This window comes from Chiloscyllium plagiosum, unplaced genomic scaffold, assembly GCF_037043375.1.
Source record: "Chiloscyllium plagiosum isolate Xiang-an unplaced genomic scaffold, Cpla_swu_hap1 HiC_scaffold_4, whole genome shotgun sequence".
Lineage (NCBI taxonomy): Eukaryota > Metazoa > Chordata > Chondrichthyes > Orectolobiformes > Hemiscylliidae > Chiloscyllium > Chiloscyllium plagiosum.
In genome coordinates, this window is record NW_028270142.1 from 77,097,608 (window position 1) to 77,121,744 (window position 24,137).

Consider the following 24,137-nt stretch of genomic DNA (forward strand, 5'->3'; position numbering starts at 1 on the left):
GCAAATAATAGATGTCCCAGTTCCGATCATTGTGGAACAGCATTTGCCACAAACCTCCAGGCAAAACAAATTCGACACAACAACCCTCTTCCCCTTCAATGATCAAGCCAATTTTGTATTCAACTTATCAACTCACTGTGGATTTCATGTGACTAATCCTCTGGATCAGCCCACTATTAGGGACCTTATCAAATGCAAAATCCATGTCGATAAAATCTACTGTCCTACCCTCAATCATCTTCATCAGATTCTCAAAAACCTCAATTAACTTCGTGAGACAAGATCGCCCCCGCATGCTGACTATCTCTAATAAGTCAATTCTTTTCCAAGTGCAAGTAAATTCTCTTCCTAAGAATCTTTTCCAATAATGTCCCTACTACTTCTGTGAGGCTCATTAGCCTATAATATCCTGGATTATTTCTCTTGCCCTTCTTGAACAAACAACTGGCTCTTCTCCAGTCTTACAGACCGAGCCTGTGGCTAAAGAGGATACAAGGACCCATCCAGGCTCCAGCAATCCCCTCCCTTGCCTGCCTCAGCATTCTGGGATAGATCTCATTAGAACCGGGGACTTACCTAGACTATCAACATAGCCCTGTCTCGACTCACCATGCCCTTCTCCTTTGTGAACAAGTTCTCCTCAAGGACCTCACCCACTTTCTGTGCCTCCACACATGAACTCCCTCCTTTGTCCTTGAGTGGACCGACTGTTGAAAGAGTATATAAGCTGGGAAAGTCCCCAGTTCGGTAGAGTCTGCTCCGGGTTACGTTTAACCGCCGAGCGTGGGTTGTTGGCAACCGCTCTACGAGAACTGACGGCTCCCAGTTCCGGTAACATGTAGAGTGAGTATAAACCAGACCCGTTGTAAGTACGAGACCTGGTTGAGGCGACACTGCGGGGAATAAAATACTCATATTCTAGCAAACTCGTCTCTTAGTTCTTTTCTCTCGGTCGTTTGTTCTGTGTCAGACTACTTTCCTGCGAGCCTGATCCTTGAAAATTCTTTAAACATTTTTGGCGTAGTCGGCAGGATCAATCGCAATTGGGGAGAGATTTTGATACAGAACAATGTTTGGGAAAAGGACTAAGAAACCAGAAGAACAAACTGTGGAGGTCCCAACCGTCCCGGGATGGCAGGGACCGTGGCATGACGTGGCAGTTTGTTTGAGGAATGGTGGGGAGCGACCGGAAAACTGGGAAGCCGAGGGCGTAGGAACCCCAGTGTCGCTGCTGTCTACCCTTGAGAGGATCCCAGTCCTGCCGAAGAACCCCTTGCCTGGGGTACAGCGGAGGATGTGGGCAAATGGTGGGGGGCGACCGGAAAACTGGGAAGCCGAGGGCGTAGGAACCCCAGTGTCGCTGCTGTCCACCCTTGAGAGGATCCCAGTCCTGCCGAAGAACCCCTTGCCTGGGGTACAGCGGAGGATGTGGGCAAATGGTGGGGGGCGACCGGAAAACTGGGAAGCCGAGGGCGTAGGAACCCCAGTGTCGCTGCTGTCTACCCTTGAGAGGATCCCAGTCCTGCCGAAGAACCCCTTGCCTGGGGTACAACGGAGAATGTGGGCAAATGGTGGGGGGCGACCGGAAAACTGGGAAGCCGAGGGCGTAGGAACCCCAGTGTCGCTGCTGTCCACCCTTGAGAGGATCCCAGTCCTGCCGAAGAACCCCTTGCCTGGGGTACAGCGGAGGATGTGGGCAAATGGTGGGGGGCGACCGGAAAACTGGGAAGCCGAGGGCGTAGGAACCCCAGTGTCGCTGCTGTCCACCCTTGAGAAGATCTCAGTCCTGCCGAAGAACCCCTTGCCTGGGGTACAGCGGAGGATGTGGGCATGTGTGGCGGCTTGTAGACAACAGTCAGACAAGCGCCAAAAAGCTGAAGCAGAATTAGCCCTCCTGAAACATGAGCAGGGACTCAGTTCGGGAGATGCCTCTATGTTGAGGCAGGAAATTATGAAGTTAAAGGCTGAATTGACAGCATTAACTGAACTAGCAGGACGAACTATTATGTATCTGTCTGCTAAGAAACGGAAAGAGAAAAGGAAGGTCCCTCGAACCCCGGACCCAGTACAAGTACGGGCGTTTGTAGCCCAGTTAAATAATGGGGATCGATGGGATATCGACCATTGGGACGGAAATATTTGGGGAGATTCAGATGATCAGTATGAAGATGACCCACCCGTACTCCAGGCTAAACCAGTAGTTAGGAGAAAACAAGTCCAGAGACGCCTCCCGGTGCAGCGGGAAGTAATGTTAGATGGGGAAGGGAATCCCATACGGAATGAACAGGGGGAGGCAATTATGCATGAATTACCGCGGGCTCAGCCTCCTGCGGAATTGGGATTTTGGTCCCGGAAATTGCCCCTGGCAGGGGAACGATACACCCCCTTTGAGAAACAATTGTTATCATGTTACTGGAGCTTGGTGGAAACTGAAGCTCTAACTATTGGACATGAAGTGATCATGAGAACAGCTATTCTTATTCTCCCGTGGGTACTCAGTGACCCCATTACCCACAGGATAGGAACCGCCCAAGAGAGCAGCATTATCAAATGGAAATGGTACGTGTCAGAAAGAGTGCGGACTGGACAAAAGGGAGTGTCAGTCCTGCATGAGCAAGTGGCGGAGGCCCCTGAGGAAGGGGAAAAGCGGTTTGAGGTGATTGAGTATAAAGAATCACCCGTCAAGATGGGCAAACGGTATGATGAACTGACCCTGGATGAACAAACCACGGCTTGGTTTGTAGATGGGTCAGCCCAATGGAAGGCAGGACAACGTAGATGGAAAGCTGCCGCTTTTAATCCGAAACAAGGTATAACCCTAGAAGAACTAGGCGAGGGAAAAAGTAGTCAGTGGGCAGAATTAAAAGCAGTACATATGGTGGTCATGCAAGCGGGGGTCATGGGAGTTTATTTGTTTTCTGACCCTTGGTCAGTGGTTAACGGCATGACACAATGGATGCCAACTTGGCAGGCCAATCAGTGGATGATCCAAAATAGGGAAGTATGGGGTAAACAGTTATGGTAAGATATATGGGAAAAAGCTCAACACCTGGTTATATACATCACCCACGTAGATGCCCATACATCTCGAAATGATGTGGAAGCTCTACATAATCGATATGTGGATGGTATCGTCCGAACCATGAGTGTACAAAGGGGCACCTCAGTGGACTTGGCTAGATGGGCACACCTTAAGGCCGGACACTGGGGAGTACAAGGAACCTTGCAGTGGGCTCGAGACCGAGGAATAGATCTTATGGTAGATGATGTTAAGACTGCAGTAAACCAGTGTGAGCAGTGTCAACATCAGCGGCAGGGAGTGCCCCAACACATGATGGGACATATCCATCGGGGGGATGGTCCGGGACAGAGCTGGCAAATGGACTTTGTGGGTCCCTTACCCTCCTCACAAGGATGTAACCACATATGTACAGCTGTGGACACTATGTCTGGGGTTTTGGTAGCCCATCCCTGTCGTCACAACAATCAACAGGCTACCTTGCGATGTTTAGATTTGATTGAACAATTTTATGGATTGCCCATACAGGTCCAGAGTGACAATGGCTCCCATTTCACAGGAGGGATGGTGAAGCAGTGGTGTCATGATAACCATGTGGAGTGGATTTATCACGTGCCCTACCATCCGCAAGCTGCGGGACTTATTGAACGAATGAACGGGCTTCTAAAATCCTCCCTGCGAAAGGCAGGAGGATGTAATAATTTAACAGGTTGGAAGAAACAATTGATTCGGGTAGTAAAGCAAATTAATAACCGCCCATTGGGAAACGGGGTGACGCCCTTGAATCGGATGATACGGGTGTGTGATACCCCAAAGGCACAGCCTATTAAAATGTGGAAATTTGCTAAGGAAGCTAATATTCCCGTAAGGGCCACACCGGCTTCGGCTGGACTGGACTTACGAGCGTTAACTACACAGACTTTGGTCCAACAAAAACCTACGGTGATTAAGACCGGATTAGGATTGATTTGTCCCCCTGGAACCTATGGGCATATCCTCCCGCGATCGGGATTGTCACTAAAGGGGATTGATGTAATGGCAGGAGTAATTGACGCGGACTACCAAGGAGAATTGGGAGTAGTCCTGGTCAACATCACATCTGAACCTTATGTGATACAGAAGGGAGACAGAATAGCACAATTAGTTATTAAACCATGTAACCTTACAACGGTGGAAGAGACGGGAGCTTCCGTTAAGGTTACTGAGCGTGGGACGGGGGGATTTGGGTCTACTGACACTAAGGGTGCCAAGGTATGGGTACGCCAGACAACTGGTCCCCCCAAACCGGCAGAGATCATAGCCCAAGGAAAAGACAGTCTGGTCACCATTATGTATCCTGGGGAATCAGTCTGGAGGAGTGTGCCAGCTCAGTCGTTGGTACCCTTATCGAAACAAAATGTAGGTTGGAAAATTAGTAGTGAGGAACGACAGCAAGATGATTTTAAGTGCGCGGCAAATCAATGGTGTACAATTTTAGATCTCACGAGTGATTGTCAAATGTATACTTGTGTACGATGTTATAAGGGGAGAAATGTAACTTTGATAACCCCTAACTGTACATTGATGTTGAATGCAACGGTGAATATGTGTCATTGGAATATAACCGCTCGTGAATGTGAAAGCTCAAATGGGACACGATGGAACATCACGACTGGAGATGAGGACATCTGGATCAGCAATGGAACAGTTATTCAAAACCGGACTCGAATGTTATGGCTGATCTTGGTGCGCCCTAACGTCTCTGACGCGCACCGCACACAGTTGGCTCCCATTATGTCAACTTGTCAGCAGATGGCCCAGGCAGTACTGCACACTGATGTTCACTGGCAGGTGCGGCTGCCGGCTATCCCAGAATGCCAACATAAGAGGAGGCGGCGTGCATGGTATGACACTCTGCTGGGAGGTGCAGGAACTGTTATGGGTATCTCGAATGCTATTGACTCTGAGGTAACCCGTACTAAATTATCTAACACGGGACAAGCCACCTCACAAGGACTACACACTATTGGAAGATGGATGCCATCCGTAATGATGACTCAAGGAGAAACAGCTAAAATATTGATACAATCCCTGCAATGGGAACTAGATGTCTGGGGTGCCACCCAGGAACTGTTTGAGAACATTACAGCTCAGTTAAATTGGACTGCCTGTCATATTAACATGTTGCATGCACAGATGCAGAAAGAACGATTCTTGCGCACGGTAACATCCCCTAATGTACAAGCTTGGAGGGGAATATGGAATGTATCTGAGAAACTATGGATGATGACACATCCAGAGAAAACATGGTGTAATACAACTATGTGTAGAGGATACTTTGTTACCATGAATGTAACCCATACTGTTATGGTCTGTCGATATTATGTATTACCAGTGATTACGTCTTCTGGATACTATTTCCTGAAAACAAAGGGGCAGTGGTTTAGCCCAGATACCAATATTACCTATGATCTGTCCGCCTGTGAACAGACTGATCAAGGTAAAGCTTGTCTACTGATGGACAGATATCGAGACCCTTGTTTGACTAAGGGAACGGCCCTGTGTGAATGGACTGTTGAAGCTTCAAGGGACATGATGTGGCAGATTGGGCCACACACACTCTGTGTGGCTACCAAAAACCCGCATCCCATGCTCCCCACGGTACCGTTCTCAGGATGTCTCTCGAATGTCTATCAGTGGCAATGGCAGAATCAGACTTACCTGTTGACCAATTATAGCAGTGACCATCAACTTACCAAGGTACAGTGGAAAGTGCTGATAAACCCTTGGAACATTTCCCTGGATCGGTTTAAGCAAGCATTGGACCGATCCGAGGAGCTTAAGCAGATATTACGAAAGCATCAAACCAATGTCACCAAGGTTACAGTGTCTACCTTTATACATGGACAGGAGGTAGTACACGCTGCCCATGTAGTGGAAGTAGAGTCAGCTCATCATTGGTGGGATATGTTGAGTGGTATGTCATCCACTGCAGGAAAATTCCTGTTCCCACCCCTATCGATCTTGGTAGGAGCCTTGGTGATCTTAACATGCTGTAATATCCTGACTTGTTTGTATATTTGTCGCGTACGTAAACGTTTATCGGAAAAAATATATATGGGCATGATGTAACACATGTATTGGGCCAATCAGTGGAATGTGGTGAAAGGGTTAAAATTATGTCCCAATACATGTGTGGATCTTATTATATGTTGCCGGAATGGAATGTGTTGCTTATGGTGTTTATGCTACCAGCCTTGATAAGGAACAGACACTGTCAAACAGGATGTTGCAAGCTTAATTGGTTCCAGCTGAAACTCGTAAAGAGTCTTGCCCTGTTGTTCGCATGAATGTTTAGATCCCGAAAGAGTATATAAGCTGGGAAAGTCCCCAGTTCGGTAGAGTCTGCTCCGGGTTACGTTTAACCGCTGAGCGTGGGTTGTTGGCAACCGCTCTATGAGAACTGACGGCTCCCAGTTCCGGTAACATGTAGAGTGAGTATAAACCAGACCCGTTGTAAGTACGAGACCTGGTTGAGGCGACACTGTGGGGAATAAAATACTCATATTCTAGCAAACTCGTCTCTTAGTTCTTTTCTCTCGGTCGTTTGTTCTGTGTCAGACTACTTTCCTGCGAGCCTGATCCTTGAAAATTCTTTAAACACCGACTCTTTCCCTCGCTACCCTCTTGTTCCCAGTATATGTATAAAATGCCTTGGGTTTCTCCTTAATCCTACTTGCCAAGGATATTTCATGGCCCATTTAAGCCCTCTTAATTCCTTGTATAAATTATTTTCTGCTTCCTTTATACTGTTCAAGGATCATGTTGGATTTCAGTTACCTAAACTTTACATATAGAAAAAAAAAGCTTACTGGATATTTTAAACACAGTCACTACCTTTAACAAATCGATCAAGGTTAGTTTGAACCTGCACATTAAGTTCAGGCAGACAGAACCACGCCAAATTACAATATTAAAATAACTTACAAGAGAAAAATCAAGAGGAACTAGGTACAAATTATGTTTTCAATTACTTTTGAATTTACATTGAATATTCAAGGACTTTTTTGACTAGTTTTCAGTAGCATGTTTTAATGTTTGATTCCTTGACTATTGCTTGCAATAAACATTGAATTTTATATTTCTGTACACTTCTGGAGCTCTGTGGCAGAGTAGCCAACTGCCTTGCTTTATTTTATTCAGATATGGATTTACCTTCAACCATACACACTCAATCTAAATTCTCCAGTTCCTGCCTGTACTATTGTAATTAGCTTTCTCCCAATTTAGCACAGTTACCCAAGGATGAATCTTATCCTTATCCATAATGATCTTAAAACTTACAGAATTATGATCAACATTCGTAAAATGCTCCCCCACTAAAACTCCTGATTAGGCTCATTGCCCAATACAAGGTATAGTATGGCCCCATTCCTAATTGTACTATCTTCTTATTGTTTCAAGAAACCTTCCCGAATGCATCATACAAATTCTGCCCCATTAAAGCCTGAGGCCCTAAATGAGTCCCAGTCCATAATGCATACTAAAATAACCAAATGTAACAACCTGGTTTATACACCTTTCCATGATCTACTTATATAGCTGTTCCTGTCTCCCACTGGCTATTGGGAGGCCATAAGTATAACCCCAATATTGTAACTGCACCTTTCTTAATCCTGTGTTTGACCCACATGGCTTCGCTGGATGAGCCCTCCAAGATGTCCTCTCTTAATGCTGCTGTGACATTCTCCTTAAATCAGTAATGCCCCAAGCCCTGTCACATTTCTGTCTATCAAGCTTAAAACATCTAAACTCTGGAATGTTGTGCAGCCACTCCTGCCTTCCTCATAACCAAGTTTCTGTAAATAGCTACAACATAATAGTTTTATTATGAACTGCCTGTACTGCTCGCAAAATAAAGCTTCTAACTGTACAAGTGACTACAATCAAATAAAATGAAATCCAGACTCTCAACTCATCTGTTTTATGTGTTACACTCCTTTTGTTAAAATAAATACACATCAGTCCATCAGACCCTTGTGTTCAGTAACCTGGCCCTGCCTGTTCTTCCTAATAACTCATAGGTTAAACTCATAGGTCATTGACATTGGGATGGGAGGCTGAGGGAGGTTGCTTTCTGGTTTCTGAAAAACTCATTGTGTTTTGATTCCATTTGCTAACTGACATGTTCAAGGGGGTGCTCACCCATCATTTATCCGATGCCTGTATTTGTCTCATGCCAATTTTGAGATGTTCGAAAATAAATCAGATCTAAGTTTATGGACTCCAATTTTTTTTTGTCAATAAACTTGCTCTGCTTGCTTCAGCAATTTTTTTTACAATATTATAACAACTGTGATAAAAGTAACTTGGCTGATAGTCAATACTAAATTACATACACTCCAAAACCTATATTATTAGCAATATCACCATTTTAGTTAAATTTAAAGTTTAGGACCAATGGATAAGTGAGATTAGAAAGAAATCAGTGCACTCTCCAATTTGAATGTCAAATTGTGAAGGGGCCAAAATTCTGAAAGAAAGAGGGAAGATATTGTCACACATTACTGGAATCGTGCACTGAAAATCAAGAGCCACTATTCCTGGCGTGGTCACAAAAGTTGAAGATTTCAAAAGTATGCAAAGATTCCTCAAATTACCCACTTTCTAGAGCCTGGTTGACTAGGTTTTTCTACTTTAGAGAAGCTATTTATAACATAGTCTTGTTCTTACCTAATAAATAATATCTAGCTACTGGCATTACAACTCTACTCACGGTAACTTTAATTCTTTTATAAACTTCCATTCATGCGAGAGCATACGAGAGAGAGACACACAAAAATAGACAAGAAAACATATTGGTGTTATGGATAAAAGTAAAACTGGAAAGCAATTCAGTTTTCATTTTTCACAGGATCTATTGAGATAGTTTTTGTGCCGATCAGAATACTACTTCTCATACTTTTTCGGGATGCAAGAGGGACAGGACAACTGGTTCGCTGATAAAAGATTTGACTTTTGAAAAGATTTCACAGCAACTGCTGATAAAAGCTAAACTAGTTTTCTGCTGGTTTAAAAAGGCTCTTTCACACAGAATTAAGAGTGCTCCTGGTAATTTGACTAGCTTTTCTGAATCTTTCTCATAACCCCAAGTGATTCAGTTAGCTATACATTCTTTGGCAGCCAAAAGATCCATGTAATTAGTACCTGGTTTCTAGTCCACAAGCTAATGCATTTTAAGGGCTCATCCCTTGCTGCCTAAATGTAGACAACCTTTTGGTTTCAGTTCACCTGCTGTAACCCACAGCTGTGCAAAGTGTTCAATAATGAGGATCAAATTACTTGCTTTTGTGATAATTCTGCTCCTTTAATAAGGTTATGTTGTCCTTGGTTTTTTTCAAAGTGGGTCGTAAACAGCAAAGATTCCAATTTGGCTTGGAGAAGCCTTTTGATTATGGCTAACAGATACTGTCTCAGGCAAAAGGCTTTTAAGTATGTTTTTTAAAAAAGAAACACTTATATAATGAAAGGAAAGTGGCCAATACTCCCAGTTCAGGGACATTTCTGGTTTGCTTTTTAGCAAGCAGTCTGTTTGAATCCACTGGTCAAGTTTTAGCTGGGGACCCAAGGAAACAGCTCCATGCTGATTCTCTCTCCCTACAATCTCTCTCCTGTAAGAACCTGTGATTGATTTTGCCTTTTTTTTTAACCAAGGGGTGTTGATGGGGATGTTGCAAGTATTTCATTAAGTATATCATTATGCAGGTATATGCAAGTATATCATTAAGTTATGACAGAGTCAAGTAAGTTTTCAGATAGGTTAAGTTATACTAAATTTGGTTCTCTTTTGTTGTGTTTCATTCAGTAATCTGTAATTAAATTCAACTGTTTAAAACTGAAATACCCTGCATTCACTGTACATCTGCTTAAAACTACTAGAAAGGTTAAGGACTGGGCAACCTCCTTGAAATGCTTTGACGGGGGTCTGGCCTAGTCCATAACAAATCAAGCCACTGCAATCCTTGCAACCACTGGAACAATGAATGATTTTGACAGATTGGATATGGACAGCATATTCCCTCTTGGTGAAGAGCATAACCAGGGGCCATCAATAGTCACCAAGAAATCCAACAACAAATTTAATAAATGTCTTCACCCAAAGAATGGCAAGAATATGGAATTCATTAAATGGAGTGCTTAAATGGAGTAGTCTAGATGCACACAAAAGGTGAAACTAAATAAGCAGATGAAGAAATAGATATTATCGTAGATTTATAGGAGAAATGGTGGGGGAGAGGTCAAGTTGCAGATGAACATCAGCATGAACTAGTTCTTTGCCAAATATTTTACGTAATCCTAGCACATAACTAAAAATTCAGGCACAGTGCAACCAAATTTTGTGACCACTATCTCTCAATTTCAGTAACATGCTTGATACATGCACCTTTTCTCCTTCTTCACTTTTGATTCCTCTTATTGTGGAATTAACTGTATCACACAGACTACTGCAACACCTCAAGAAGATGGTGCAACACACCACCTTATGGTCAATTAAAGACATAACAATATGAATGGAAACAGGGTATGCTGCCCAAAAGAGTTGTGCAAGCAGCTATTCTTGCAACATTTAAGTAGCAAGGGATAAGCCCTTAAAATGCCAGAGCATAGTAGATTATGGACCAAAGGTAGATAAATGGATTCAAGTAGTTTGTAGCTTGTCGGTAGGCATAGGTATAGAAATAGGCCCTTCGTCCCACCATTTTGTATGATACTCTAACTATGATTCAAAGAAATATTGTTTGTATTTGCTTACTTCCCATGATTGATTGTTTTTTCTCAATACAATTGGAAATTGCAAAAATCAACAAGGTGTGTTATGTTTAGGGAGGTGCTACATTGCAGTAAAATATCAGAAAGTATTCCAAAGGAATCTCAGTACCAGCAGTGTGTACAATTTACAATATGCACTCCAGAAGTTCACTAAAGATCCCCACGTTCTAAACCCATAACCATTTAGATGGACAGGGAAGGTGATATATGGGAATGCTACCACCTGCAAGTTCCCCTCAAAGTCTCTCACCATCCTGACTTGGAAATATTTTGCCATTCCTTCACTGTCACTGGGTCAAAATCCTGGAATTTCCTTCTTAATGGCATTGTGGGTTAGCCCACAGCTATGTTCTATAGCAGTTCAAGGCAGCAAGTCACCACCACACTCTCAGGGGCAAGCAGGGATGGACATCCACATCCCATGAATGAATTTTAAAAAGATCCTGGATTAGCCTTTAAAATGGGTCAGAATATTTACATAGCTTTTAGAACATAGAACATAGAACACTACAGCACAGACCCGGCCCTTCAGCCCACGATGTTGTGTCGAACATTTGTCCTAGCTTAAGCACCCATCCATGTACCTATCCAATTGCCGCTTAAAGATCACCAAAGATTCTGACTCTACCACTCCCACATTCCATGCCCCCACCACTCTCTGGGTAAAGAACCCACCCCTGACATCTCCCCTATACCTTCCACCCTTCACCTTAAATTTATGTCCCCTTGTAACACTCTGTTGCACCCGGGGAAAAAGTTTCTGACTGTCTACTCTATCTATTCCTCTGATCATCTTATAAACCTCTATCAAGTCACCCCTCATCCTTCGCCGTTCCAACGAGAAAAGGCCTAGCACTCTCAACCTATCCTCGTACGACCTATTCTCCACTCCAGGCAACATCCTGGTAAATCTTCTCTGCACCCTCTCCAAAGCTTCCACATCTTTCCTAAAGTGAGGCGACCAGAACTGCACACAGTACTCCAAATGTGGCCTAACTAAAGTCCTGTACAGTTGCAACATCACTTCCCTCTGCTAATGAACGCTAATACACCATAGGCCTTCTTACAAGCTCTATCCACCTGAGTGGCAACTTTCAAAGATCTATGAACATAGACCCCAAGATCCCTCTGTTCCTCCACCTCACTAAGAACCCAACCGTTAACCCTGTTTTCTGCATTCTTATTTGTCTTTCCAAAATGGACAACCTCACACTTGGCAGGGTTGAACTCCATCTGCCACTCCTCAGCCCAGCTCTGCATCATATCTAAGTCTCTTTGCAGCCGACAACAGCCCTCCTCACTATCCACAACTCCACTAATCTTCGTATCATCTGCAAATTTACTGACCCACCCTTTGACTCCCTCATCCAAGTCATTAATAAAAATTACAAACAATACAATACAATGTTTGAGTCAACAACTTAACTCACTAAATCATTATGGCAACTTCATTGCTAGTACTTTTGAATTACAGGGGTTTCATCTTCCAAAGTTCAATATAGACTATTACAAATATTATAATATTTGTTACCTTGGACAGAATGTGTTACACTCCAGTATCTTGGCTATATGTGCTTTATATTCAGAAGGTAAATTCTTATAACTAAATTTGCACAGACTCTCATATCTACAGTATCAATTATTTCAATCAACACATCATAGTTTCACACAACCATTAAACAATTTAATTGAAGCAGTCATTAATAAAACTCTGCTTACAAATTATTTCACATAATCAGACCAATTACATTTGAATACAAATGAAAAAGATCATTCCATAAAAACAAATTTTTATTTCATTGTAAATTCAATGGTGTACAATCATTAACAGGGGAATACAACTGTCTTTGAATAAAAGTTTAAAGAAATTTTGAAAAGTCATTTTATTTTTAGAGTTGTGATAAATACTTAATTTCTTCATCCATTCACCCCCAAAACTCTCTGACCTCAGTTGGTCAGGTAAATACTTCAATTTTAAAAAGAATTTTGCAACTTTGTCTTCAATCCCTTTTGTTCTCATCCTTCTGGATTTCTCCAAGTGCATTCAGTCCTCAAACCCTTTGAGATCACTATATTCTTCTAATTTTGTTTTCTACACACAATTTTTATCACTCCACCACTGATGACTATACATCCCAGTTGGGAGCAGAATGACTGCCCCATGTTGCTGAATGGCTGTTAAAGGGCTGCAGATTGAATCAAGAAAGTGAGGTTGGATGTGCTTCTGACTTTTATGCAAAGGACAGTGCCTGTAAGAGACCCTCATAACTTTTTTAAAAAATTTACGTTCACACTGGCAATGCCAAAGCATACGAGGCTATCAGCCAAGTACTGAAAAATGTGATTAGGATAGTCAGGTGGTTGTTTTTGATCAGTATGGGTATGAGTGGTTAGAGGGCTTTTAGCTATAGTGGAGATCTCTGACTCTATGACAGGAATCCTACTTCCTGCTCAAAAATCAGCTCCTCATTTTTGTTTTGGAGTAAACATTTTATTAGCTTATTGTAAAAAAGTATTGATTGGATATGTGCAATCCCCATACTCTTGTCAGTTTTTTCTATCCAGAAGTGATCGATGATATAACTTTATCATCAGCCAGTGTAGTTACAACCAGCGCTGAAAAATGTGTTGCTGGAAAAGCACAGCAGGTCAGGCAGCATCCAAGGAGCAGGAGAATCGACATTTCGGGCATAAGCCCTTCTTCAGGAATGAAGCTGGTTACAACCAGCATCAATATTTTATTTCGCAAACCACTCCACCATTGGATATAGACAAAATGTTAACTACATTAGGACTAGGAAAGCTTGCATTCCAGAATAACACTGGATAAGATGGCCAGAAAGCTTGTTGGACAGTTACATCCAAGAAAGTACCCACCAAGTGGATACTTAATCTAAACAGAATACATATTCAGATTAAAGATCATTCTCCCGTGCATTGTCAGGAGATCATTGTTTAATATATGAATCAAAAAGTCAGACAGGAGAAAACATAGTGCAGTTATAGTAATGTTTAAATGTTGGTGATTTTTGAGAAGATTTGTAGCTCAGGTTGATGATAAGTATGTAAGTTAGCTTGCTACTTACTATTTAAATATCTTCAACATGATTATATAAGCACTCTTTGGTAAAAATGAGAGTTTAAATTACATCTCATGACTGTCTCAATATCTTACTATTTGTTACTATTCATCTCATTTGCATAATGTTGGTCTATGTTCAAGTCTAAACTGAAAAGCAACAACTCATTAGATAGGAGGGAAATTGATCATATCTGATATCACTGAACGCTTTGTATAAATGTCCAGAAAAATTCCATGAATAGTTTGAAAAATTAAATTGCTTGTCAAATTGTCATTTCTCCAACATTAAACAAGTGTGAATTTTGTTTGCTGAAGCTCTAGAACAAAGAAGGTATATAAAATTTGGAGGCTGCAAACAATTTAAACTATTTCTCTAATGTTCACAGAAATATTTACATTGATAAACATGCAAAGTTGAACACCTGAAAAGCACAAAATTAATGTTGTTATATTTTCACTACAAACTTAATTTGTGAGGTACAAGTTGAAAGCCAATTTTGTAATTAATGCATAGTACTTGCTTTAAAGCAAAAGAAAATAAATTGCACAAAGCTTCAAATTTAACAACTTTTCCAGTTTGCTAAAAAAGTTTGCTCATTGTTAATATATCTCCTGTCTGAAACATTTGTTTTTCCATCTAATTTTGTGTCCAAAGACATTTTTTGGGCATAAATTTAATAATGTTATGATAGCTGAATTCTTTGTCTCAACTGACTTTCATTCATAAGAATGGAATAATTGTAACACTTCTGAATACATCCCATCACCTTGCTGACTGCACATTTTTTATTCATTGTATTTTTTTAAGCATTGTCTTGGGTTTTTCACAATATAGTTCTTTTTCAGTATTCACTACAGCCTTGTTTGGAATGACAATAAGTGAGTGCATAGTTTGGCCAATAACCTCATCTTCCATAAAAGGAAGAGTAACATCATCATATACTACTTCATGTATCAAGAATTGCAGGGATCAGTCAATTTATCTGCTGAATTTGCACTTACTGTGCTTGGTCTGACAAGCTAATGTTCCTTACTTTGTCTTTCAAATTGTCTTCTAATACTTTTTTTAAGAACCACCATTGTACTATTCTTCGTATATATAATTTCTTAGCCTGAATATGTAATGCCTTGTCATTATTCTTCAACTCTGTCTCTTCAGTGTGCAAAGGAACTTTCAACCTTTTAAGGTTAGCACTCAAATACTTTGTATCGAGTCTTAACTTAATTTTTTTAATGTCATTCTCAATACTTTGAGTTTTAAACATAGATATTTCACTGATAATATCAGTTAAATTTTTGTTAAATATGGAGAATTTTTCACTTCCGGGGGTTAAACCATTAGATTTCTTAATGTTAAAAATATCATTTTCATCTTCAAAATGTATCCATAGATTCTCCACATCTGATTTTTTTTGATATACAAATCTTCGGCTCTCCTCACTGGTTAAATCAATGACAGCCGTAAGAATTGGGCAGTGCTGACCACATAAAAAATGGACTTTATCCAGAGAATCGGGATTTTGAAGAGCTCTGGCAGTTTCTTTAGATGGCTGCTCGATCACCTTTTCTTGACATAATGGCTGGGCCAGGGGACCAACTTTGTTGTCAAACATTCGAAACGCCACGGATGAAAAAGATGAATCATTGTCACTAATTTCTCCATACATCTGTGTAGTCCCAATGCACACTTCAGGTGATTGTTTGATGTTTTCATTCCTTTTGGCAATATGGGAACCACCAGACATATTTCTATACTTATTTTTTTGACAGTTTAATTCTGGGAATGGTTCTGAATCACTCCCATGAAGCATGTTAAAATATCTGCACATAGGTCTTGATGTGGTCCTCTCCTCAATCTCTGTTGATGATAATTCAGTAAGCACAAAACCTGAATGCATAGTACTAACTTGTGGATGTGCAGAATCAACACTTGTGTTATCAAATGTTGTAGAACTTAGATTTCCATACATTCCCATGTTTAAAGGTGGAGACTTCCTTATTAAATGGTTTTCTTTTAGCAACCATCTCCCCTTTTCAATATACAGACCATCCCTGATGTCATTGATCTTTCCAGAATGGAAAATGGTTTCTGTTTCTGCACAGAGATTGGACGACTGATCATGTGAAATGCACTTTGATACATGTGATTTACTGTACATTCTCTCAGTAGCTTGCCTAACAAAAGTAGTAGAGAAATGTTTGGTTTTCAAAAACATGTCTTCCTCTCCCTCTGTAGTCATTTCATTTGATGCTTGGGAATTGTAATCACTTGGAATATCATTAGCACTTTCTGGATTCTCTTCAGACAAGTCAGATGTCTGCTGTCTTTCTAAGTGCTTTTCAACATGATTTAATGGTCTGGTGGGGAATGTAAATGGCAATAATTCCTGATTATCAATTTCACTTTCAATGAAAGTGTTATCACAGATTACTTTTGTTTGTATCAATTGATTGTTGTCAGTTTTACTTCCATTCTCGAAACCAATGTTAGAAACCACAGCAGATGTTGACAGTCTGTAAGCAGGTATTTCACAACTATAACTATTGCTCATATGGTCCCTCTGACAAAAATCATCTCTTTGCTTCAATCGACATTCATCATTTGTCAGAAGTGACTTATGCATTAAACTTTGAAAAGAGATCTTATTTTGAATATACGGTGCATCTGAAGCTGTTAACAATTCATTGGTATTTTTAATACCATTATTACATGTTAAGTGATAATTAGTTTCATTATCTCTCTGATTTTCTGAATGCTTATGTTCATTGTTATTAATGTTGTTGTCATGGAAGAATTCTTTATCTTCAGCAATACCTTCTCGTCTTATTTCTTCAGTATGTTGTAAACTTCCAATCTCCTCTGTCGGATCACAGCCTTCTGTAGGATTAGTTCTCTTAGCAATTTCTCTCTCAATCCATTCCTTGTTTATACCTTTTTCGTCTTTGAATATGCCTTCATTTTGAAACAAGGAATCAATTATTATCTGATCTTTTAAAATGTCAGAAGAAATTAGATGGCCTCTAGTACTGAATAGTTCAGATACCTTGTCACCAGTTTCTTGCATTTTATCAGATTCTTTAGTTCTGCCTTTACTTGAAAGAATGTTAGCATTATTATTAACACCTTCCTTTGCCTCTACTTCTTCAGCATGGCCTAGCTGTGCAATTATGTTTTGTGTATGCAAACATTTTACACTTTCAACAACATTGATTTGTTGCAGACCACCAAATGAAGCAGTTTGTTCAGCACCTGAAGTTGCAGACCAAAAATGGCATTTTGTGTTGGTGTTATTTTCAAAATCGTAGCCAAATTCTTCATGTTTGTTTTTCTGAACTTTGATGAACTGAGAGTCACATTTGTGTAGATTTGAAATGGTTCTCTTTAAATCAGCAGTTTCTTGAAACTTGATAATACGTTTTACAGACTGCAAAAATCTTATTACCTCTAAATAATTGCAGTTATTCATCACCAGCTTCTCGCTGTCTGGTGAAACTGGAATATTAACATTCAAATTCATAATTGCAAACCAAGCAAGGAGAACCTTTGATGATGTACTCAGTGTAGCAGCAAGATGTTCTGAAATATCAGGTATTTCATTAGTCTTAGCTGAACGAGTTTTGTAGCTCTGTTGAGAGATAGCTTTGATCATATCAACCATTGATTGCAGCTTGCATAACACTTCACTTAGGTCAAGTTCACCAATAGAGCCTTTTTCTTCAGCTATTTCAGAAACTAGTCCAACATCAGTTTGAATTGCAATGTCATTTTTATCTTTTGCAAAGTCAATTATATTAAGTTTGTTATCAGTCATTTTCATAATGGTACTGCATGGATTCTCATTTGAATTGGCTGCAAATCTAATCCTTCCTTTTGAAGCAGTTACTCGACATTGTGATGAATGATCATTGATGCAGTCATCTGGCATTTCATGTGCCTCATTTACAACTTTGGCTGATAGTTGTATTAATTTGTGCTCATCTGGTTCCTTTGTTTCAGATTTAAATTTTTTGATTTGATTAATAAAATCATAATCACTATCAGGCAATTCAAATGCTTCTCTGAAATCACTAGTCAAATTATCAATTGGCTGCTCCTCTTCAAATTGCGTTAGTGGAGTAGGCCTAAGATTTAAGTCATAGCACACCATATTTGAAGTGGGTGACATTCTTCCTTCCCCATTTTGTACAAGATTTTGATGTTGAGAAATATCATGTGGTTTCTGCCCTTTTTGTTGCAAAGTAGGAAAACTTTGCACGGAGGTTTCAACATCACATTTAAAATTTTCAACTTGAAATGTTTTTCTCTTTTCCTTTGCCTGATTTTTCCATTTCTTTCTGCTAGTATTAGAACAACTCTTTTGGATGTTGTTTTCTGTTGAACTACTGTTGATATTGCTGATTTGTTTTTTATTTCCACCTGGAGGAGAATCAGAGTCAAGACTGGTTTTTAGCGAGGACCTTCTTGGCAAATTAGAATTTTCACCAGTTGTAACTACGCTACACTGAACACCTTCTTCATGAAACTGATAGAATTCTTTTTCGCAGGCTCTTATTGAAGAAAAATCATCTTGGAAAGCATTTACTTCAGGGGAGGATATCACAGAGCTGTTATTGTTGTTGATGGTGCTAATGTCTTGGTATCCCATTCTTTGTAATTTATTGTCCAGTAATTCTGTACTACTATGCCCTTTGTCTGGTGGGCAAATTATTGACAACACATTAGAATTGATTTCTTCAGGTTGTATCAATCTTGTTGACTTGCGAGATACATAACTATCACTGCCGATTTCAATATGAAATGTCACTTTGCTTTCATTAGACATTTCAACAGGATTAAGATCACTGGTCTGATGCCTGTCAGCATCAATGACTAATAATTCTTGATGATCACTCAAGATGTCAGGTTTCGCAAGCTCGTCTAGTACTTGAGCTTCTTGTGAATAACTGCTGTATTCTAGGTGCAACTTTGCATTCTCGCTTGTATGGTTTCTGGTCTTCTGCTCATATATTCGGCAACACATAGTCACTGTGTCATTGATAACAGGGTTTGTCTTGTCAGTTCTGCAAAAAGCTCTTTCCTCTTCATTGGTAGATAAAGAATCATTTAAATCTGTATTAACTGGCAGTTCTACCTCAGCAGATTTAATGCATTCCTGATTTCTGATTGCAGAACTCTGTGAATACTTTGAATCTTCCAAAAAGCAACACATTCTGGCTTCACAAATCTCAGAACTGCATGAACAGCTTGTGTTTACATCAGTTTTCTGTTTTCTTCCTGTGAATGTATCTGAACATACCAGTCTAGATGACAAGCCACTTGTTTCATTATGAATTGATGAAGAAGATCTAGAATATGTGAATAAAGCACTCATTGGTCTCCTTAAATCTTTTTTTACTTGTTTTGAAATGGAGTAGATTGGATCTGCTGAATTGGGTCTCAAATTTAATTTTACAAAGTTACCACATCCAATTTCTTCCAAGTAATGTGGGAATACATTTGTTGTATTCATATGCTCAGTGTTGGGATTAGTTTTCATTACAGTTAATTGATCTTCATAGTAGGGTCTTGAAGACATTGAAGTAGAGTTTTTCAAAACAAAATATGTGCTTTTATCAAAGGTGTTTTTTTCTTCTGCTTGAGCATTTACATTATTCTCTTCCCATGCTTGTAAATCATCAGAAATAACATAATTATTTCTTTTCCAAGATTCTATTGATTTGGACATTGGAAAACGCTCACAACAGTGCTCAATTATACTCTCTCCAAGTCCTGACTCCTCCAGGCTTGGAAGTGTAATAATATTTACAGTAGTTTTTGTATCAGGACTTACAGTCATACTTTTCAGAGTTCTCTCGTTCTGCATTATTTTTCCAGGATCAGGATTTCTCTTGTAACAGTACAATGGTTCCAATTCCATCTCCAATTTAGGTAGATTTTCTTTTGTGTACAAAGAATTACTTTGCGAGATATCATAATGTTCAGCATTATCTTGTTCTGTATGTATCGTGCCTTTTTGTGGTATACAGAGATCATCAAGTTCTTGCTCATGGTCCATTTTTTCAAAATGCATCGATTTAGGATTACGATGACAATGTACACTAATCAAATTTGTTGATTCAACATCAGATTCTTGTTGTGAATTGCAAGTATCATTTGTCTCTTTACATACATCAGAACGATTAATTGTAGTAGTCCATTGTACTGTCTCGCTTTCCTTTATTTGGAGGTGCACTCTCATTTCTACTGTCATGCTGCCATCTTCATTCATGTAGATGAGCTTCTCAATATCATCTTCTGATGGTATCACAAACCGATCCTCTCTTGTATAAATGCAACTGTTGTCACAGCATGTTTCATTTTCAGGTAAAGAGAAGCTGTTCACTAAAAAGTTTTTATTGTCATTCATATATAAGTTACCAGAAGACGTGGAATAAAGCTCAGAATTTGTGCTAGAAGGAGATACTGAGTTAATCTTCCATTGTCTTCTCCCTGACTTTATCTTATCTGTACACAAAGAAGGGGAGCCAAAAATGATGAAGAGGATCCTCAGTCCCAAAGGCAAAGATGCAGAACAAGAGAAAGTAAGAAAATATATAAAAAAAGAAAGGTTAGCAAAGAAATTTTGAAAATAAAATTAAGTACACAAATACATTATTTAGATGAACAAAAAGTATTGGCAAAGACAAAGTACCAGACTTAATTCAATTTTCAGAAAAAATAGAAACTGAAAAAAGATACAGTATTAATTACCACTCCTTTACCCTTTATAACTTTCTACTGAAAGAACGTTTCTAGAAATATGCTTTTTTTTTCACTTTTTCCATTTTTCAATTAATGACTCCAGCATGACAATATTGTAACTTACACCACAGTGACATTATGATTTTATCATTTATTATCATATTACACTGCTAAACTAACTCACATTAAGTTACAGGGAATTTTTCTGGTAAATGTCAATTGGAGACCAGGGTGAAACAAGAGGAAAGGGGAGAGCTAACAAAATGTGGAAGGGTAGGAATTCAGACAAGTATTGGCAGGTGGTGGGGACAAAAAATTGAGGACAAAGCCTTAATTATCTTTACTGACCCCTACCTGCTCACTCCCAGCATTCTACAATTTTAATTGTGGTGGGGTAAGAGTCAGGAGGGTCACTAACCCTTCATCCAAAATTAATGACCACTGTCAGAGTTTTCCAAATATCAAGTCTCACCCCAAGATAATTAACATCCTACCGTACACAAAGTCTGACAGGTAGCCTGCCAGAGAAGAGCCAAATTCACCATTGCTTTCTCTTTTCTAGTGGGTATGGGAAATCCAGCAAAATTTTGCACAGTGAGTTAAAAGAAGGGAGAGTACAGGGAGGAGCTGAAGACAGGAAGGAGATGAGAGGGTAATGTGGTGAGGCAAGTTAAGGAAAGGCACCACACAAGTAAGTGAAAATAGTGATGACACAGAACTGGTGGGAAAGGACAATTTGGAGATAGATGACGGGGCACAATTTTGTTGGTGTAGAAAGTCAGAGGCAGAGCTATCAGATCTTCCATATCATGGAGCCCAACCAGATTCTTTGACAATAGAGCAGCCAATTACTGGGAACACCATCCATTTAAAAAGAGATGAAATCCTATTTTCAAGATATACTGGCAGTTTTTCAATCCTAGTAGTGCCATCAAGAGTGTTGACCATTCTTGGGATTGCATCCAACCAGAAGCAGTGACACCCTCAGGAGAAGGTGAACAAAGGTCAGGGCAGCTGTTTCCATTGAGGGAGGAACCAGAGAATCATAGAACCCATACAGAGCCAGCGTGTCCCTGTTAGAGTAAAGTGGAAGAGTGGCAGGAGTGTGTGAACCCTGGATGACTGGAATTATTGAGGTCCTGGTGAAGAAAAAGGAGACATTTGCCATGTAATGGTAGCTGCAACCAAGTGAATTCCTTGATGAGTATAGAGGGTGTTAGAGTACACTTCAGAGAAATTAGGAAAGCTGACATAGGGCAGGAGATGGCTTTGACCAAGGCAAAGGAGAATCCAGAGGGTTTCTGCAAGTACATGAAGGAAAAGAAACGTAACCAGGGAGACAATGGGGCCTCAAAGATCAACAAGGTTGTCTGTGTGCGGAGCCACAAGAGATGGGTAAGACCCTAAAATGAATATTTTTTACCAGCATTTACTGTTGAAAAAGGCATGGATGTTAGGGAACTCGAGGAAATAAATAGTGATGTCTTGAAGAGAATCCACATTATAGAAGAGTGGTGCTGGAACTCTTGCAATGCATTAAGGTAAATAAATTCCTGGGATCTAATAAAGTGTAACCCAGGATCTTGTGAGAGGGTAGGGATGAAATTCCTAATGCAGATATTTGTATCATTAACAGCGCAGGTGAAGTGCCAAAGACTGGAGTGTGGTTGATGTTGTACCATTAAATAAAAACCATGTTGTCTGAGAGACAAGATCTAGAGGCATTTGGAGAGGCTAGGACGCATTTGAGATAGCATGGCTTTTTGCATGGAAAATCATGTCTCACGAATTAGAGTTTTTGAGAACATGATCAAGAAAGCAGATAAGGGCTGTATGCTAGACATTGTTTACATTATGATTTGGAGATGCCGGTGTTGGACTGGGGTGTACAAAGTTAAAAATCACATAACACCAGGTTATAGTCCAACAGGTTTAATTGGAAGCATACTAGCTTTCAGAGCGCCGCTCCTTCATCAGATGATAATGGAGGGCTCAATCCTAACACACAGAATTTATAGCAAAAATTTATAGTGAATTATACATTGAAAAATTGATTGTTAAGTCTTTCATCTGTTTGAATACCATGATAGTTTCACTCCTTTCATGTGTAAATCACAAAACCTTTTTTTTAAAAAAAGTTGCATTCTCAGGTTAGCTATTAACAATGGGTGATAGCTAGACAATATGTTGAAGGTGTTAGCCCCCTGTGTTCTCTGTCTATGCCATGATGTTTAGATCGATTCTAATCTAAAAAGTGAGATAACAGAGTTTTACATGAATTCATGCAGTGTTTGAGTAAAGTACAATGTAACCCTGCAAGTACAAATTCACCCCACAAAATGCATGTGTGCATGTGGGTCTTTGTCTGTGTGTGTGTGTGTGTCTGTCTGTCTGGGTTGGGGGTTGAGAGTGTGAGAAAGTGTATGTGTGTAGTGAGTGTAGAGTGTCTTAAGTCTTTTCGGTAACATCCTCAAAAAATTAAATCGTTTGTGAAACATTATTTTCCTTGCACAAAAACCATGCTGACTATCCCTAATCAATTTTGCCTCTAACCATCCATAAATCCTATCTTTCATAATCACCTCCAACAATTCAACCATGACCGAAGTCAGACTCACAGGTCGATAGCTCCCCAGTTTCTCCTTACAGCCTTTCTTAAACAAAGATACATTAGCCACACCCCAGTCATCAGACACCTCACCTACAGATATAGATGATGCAAATATTTCTGCAACGAGTCTCGCAGTTTCCTCCCTTACTTCCCACAACATTCTGGGATACATTAGGTAAGACAGGTTAGGAAAAATGAGGAGGAGGACAGCAGAGAAAAGGAAGATAGGTAGAGGCAGAAGAGTGAAAGGTAAGAGTACTAAGGGCAGGCAACATGACAGAAAAGAGAGCATGGAGAGAAGATAAGCACACAGCTGAATTGAGATTTGGTAAAAGGGCAGAGGTAGTTAAAAAGTAGAACATGGAAAGAATGAAAGGGAAGGAGGAATGGAGAAGATCCAATCAAGACAAAGATTTAGAAAAGGATAGGCAAGAGGACTGCCTGTATGCGGGATAGAAAAGACATGAGGAGACTGTGTGAAGAAGGGGAAGAGAGGGGATTAAGGTGCACAACAAATGGAGATCAGAAGGGGAGGGGGGTTCGGAAAGAAGTTTGACATTGACGAGATACAACAAATATTCAAAACAAAATGAGACAGACTGGAGAGTAGACTTATATTGAAAACTTCCTTATGTTGATTTACATTTAAAATAACAGAGGTACATCGACTGGATTGTTTTACAGACATGTGCTTTGAGACAGTATTTCCAATGTTCGGATACACAATTTTTTTTTACAAAAAACTGTCAGAGTCTATTTCATTTCTGAAGCACTGATTTTTCATCAACTAATTTCTGCTTTTGGGTCCTCGGACTGGCATCTTTCTCAAAGCCTGGGCATGTGTGGAATTTTGTTTTATGCACCTATGAATAGT

At 39.9% G+C, this 24,137-nt stretch overlaps 2 protein-coding genes across 11 annotated transcripts in view; one reads left to right on the forward strand and one right to left on the reverse strand.

The window, feature by feature from the left end:
- LOC122549101 (lipoxygenase homology domain-containing protein 1-like) overlaps positions 1–24,137 on the reverse strand; it is a 326,386-nt gene that overhangs the window by 238,739 nt on the left and 63,510 nt on the right. For 3 of the 10 annotated variants that reach the window (XM_043688343.2, XM_043688347.2, XM_087986385.1), the window contains one exon: positions 12,497–20,415. The exons of the other annotated variants lie outside the window; for them this stretch is intronic. In XM_043688343.2, the coding sequence (XP_043544278.2) occupies positions 14,909–20,415 (5,507 nt within the window). In that variant the 3' untranslated portion in view covers positions 12,497–14,908. Of the gene's footprint in view, positions 1–12,496; positions 20,416–24,137 lie in introns of those variants that run through there. 10 annotated transcript variants of the gene reach the window in all.
- Positions 1,044–6,130, forward strand: LOC148150171 (uncharacterized). The gene is made up of 3 exons (XM_087985800.1): positions 1,044–1,222; positions 1,736–2,491; positions 4,241–6,130. The coding sequence occupies exons 1-3, from the start codon at positions 1,070–1,072 to the stop codon at positions 6,128–6,130; spliced, it is 2,799 nt and encodes a 932-aa protein (XP_087841926.1). The 5' UTR covers positions 1,044–1,069.

Coding starts and splice junctions, on each gene's coding strand:
- LOC148150171 (XM_087985800.1), top strand. CDS start 1,070: ATGTTTGGGAAAAGGACTAAGAAACCAGAAGAACAAACTGTGGAGGTC. Junction 1,223..1,735: donor CCGAGGGCGTAGGAACCCCA/GTGTCGCTGCTG, acceptor TGGGAAGCCGAG/GGCGTAGGAACCCCAGTGTC. Junction 2,492..4,240: donor CTATTCTTATTCTCCCGTGG/GTACTCAGTGAC, acceptor GGGACGGGGGGA/TTTGGGTCTACTGACACTAA.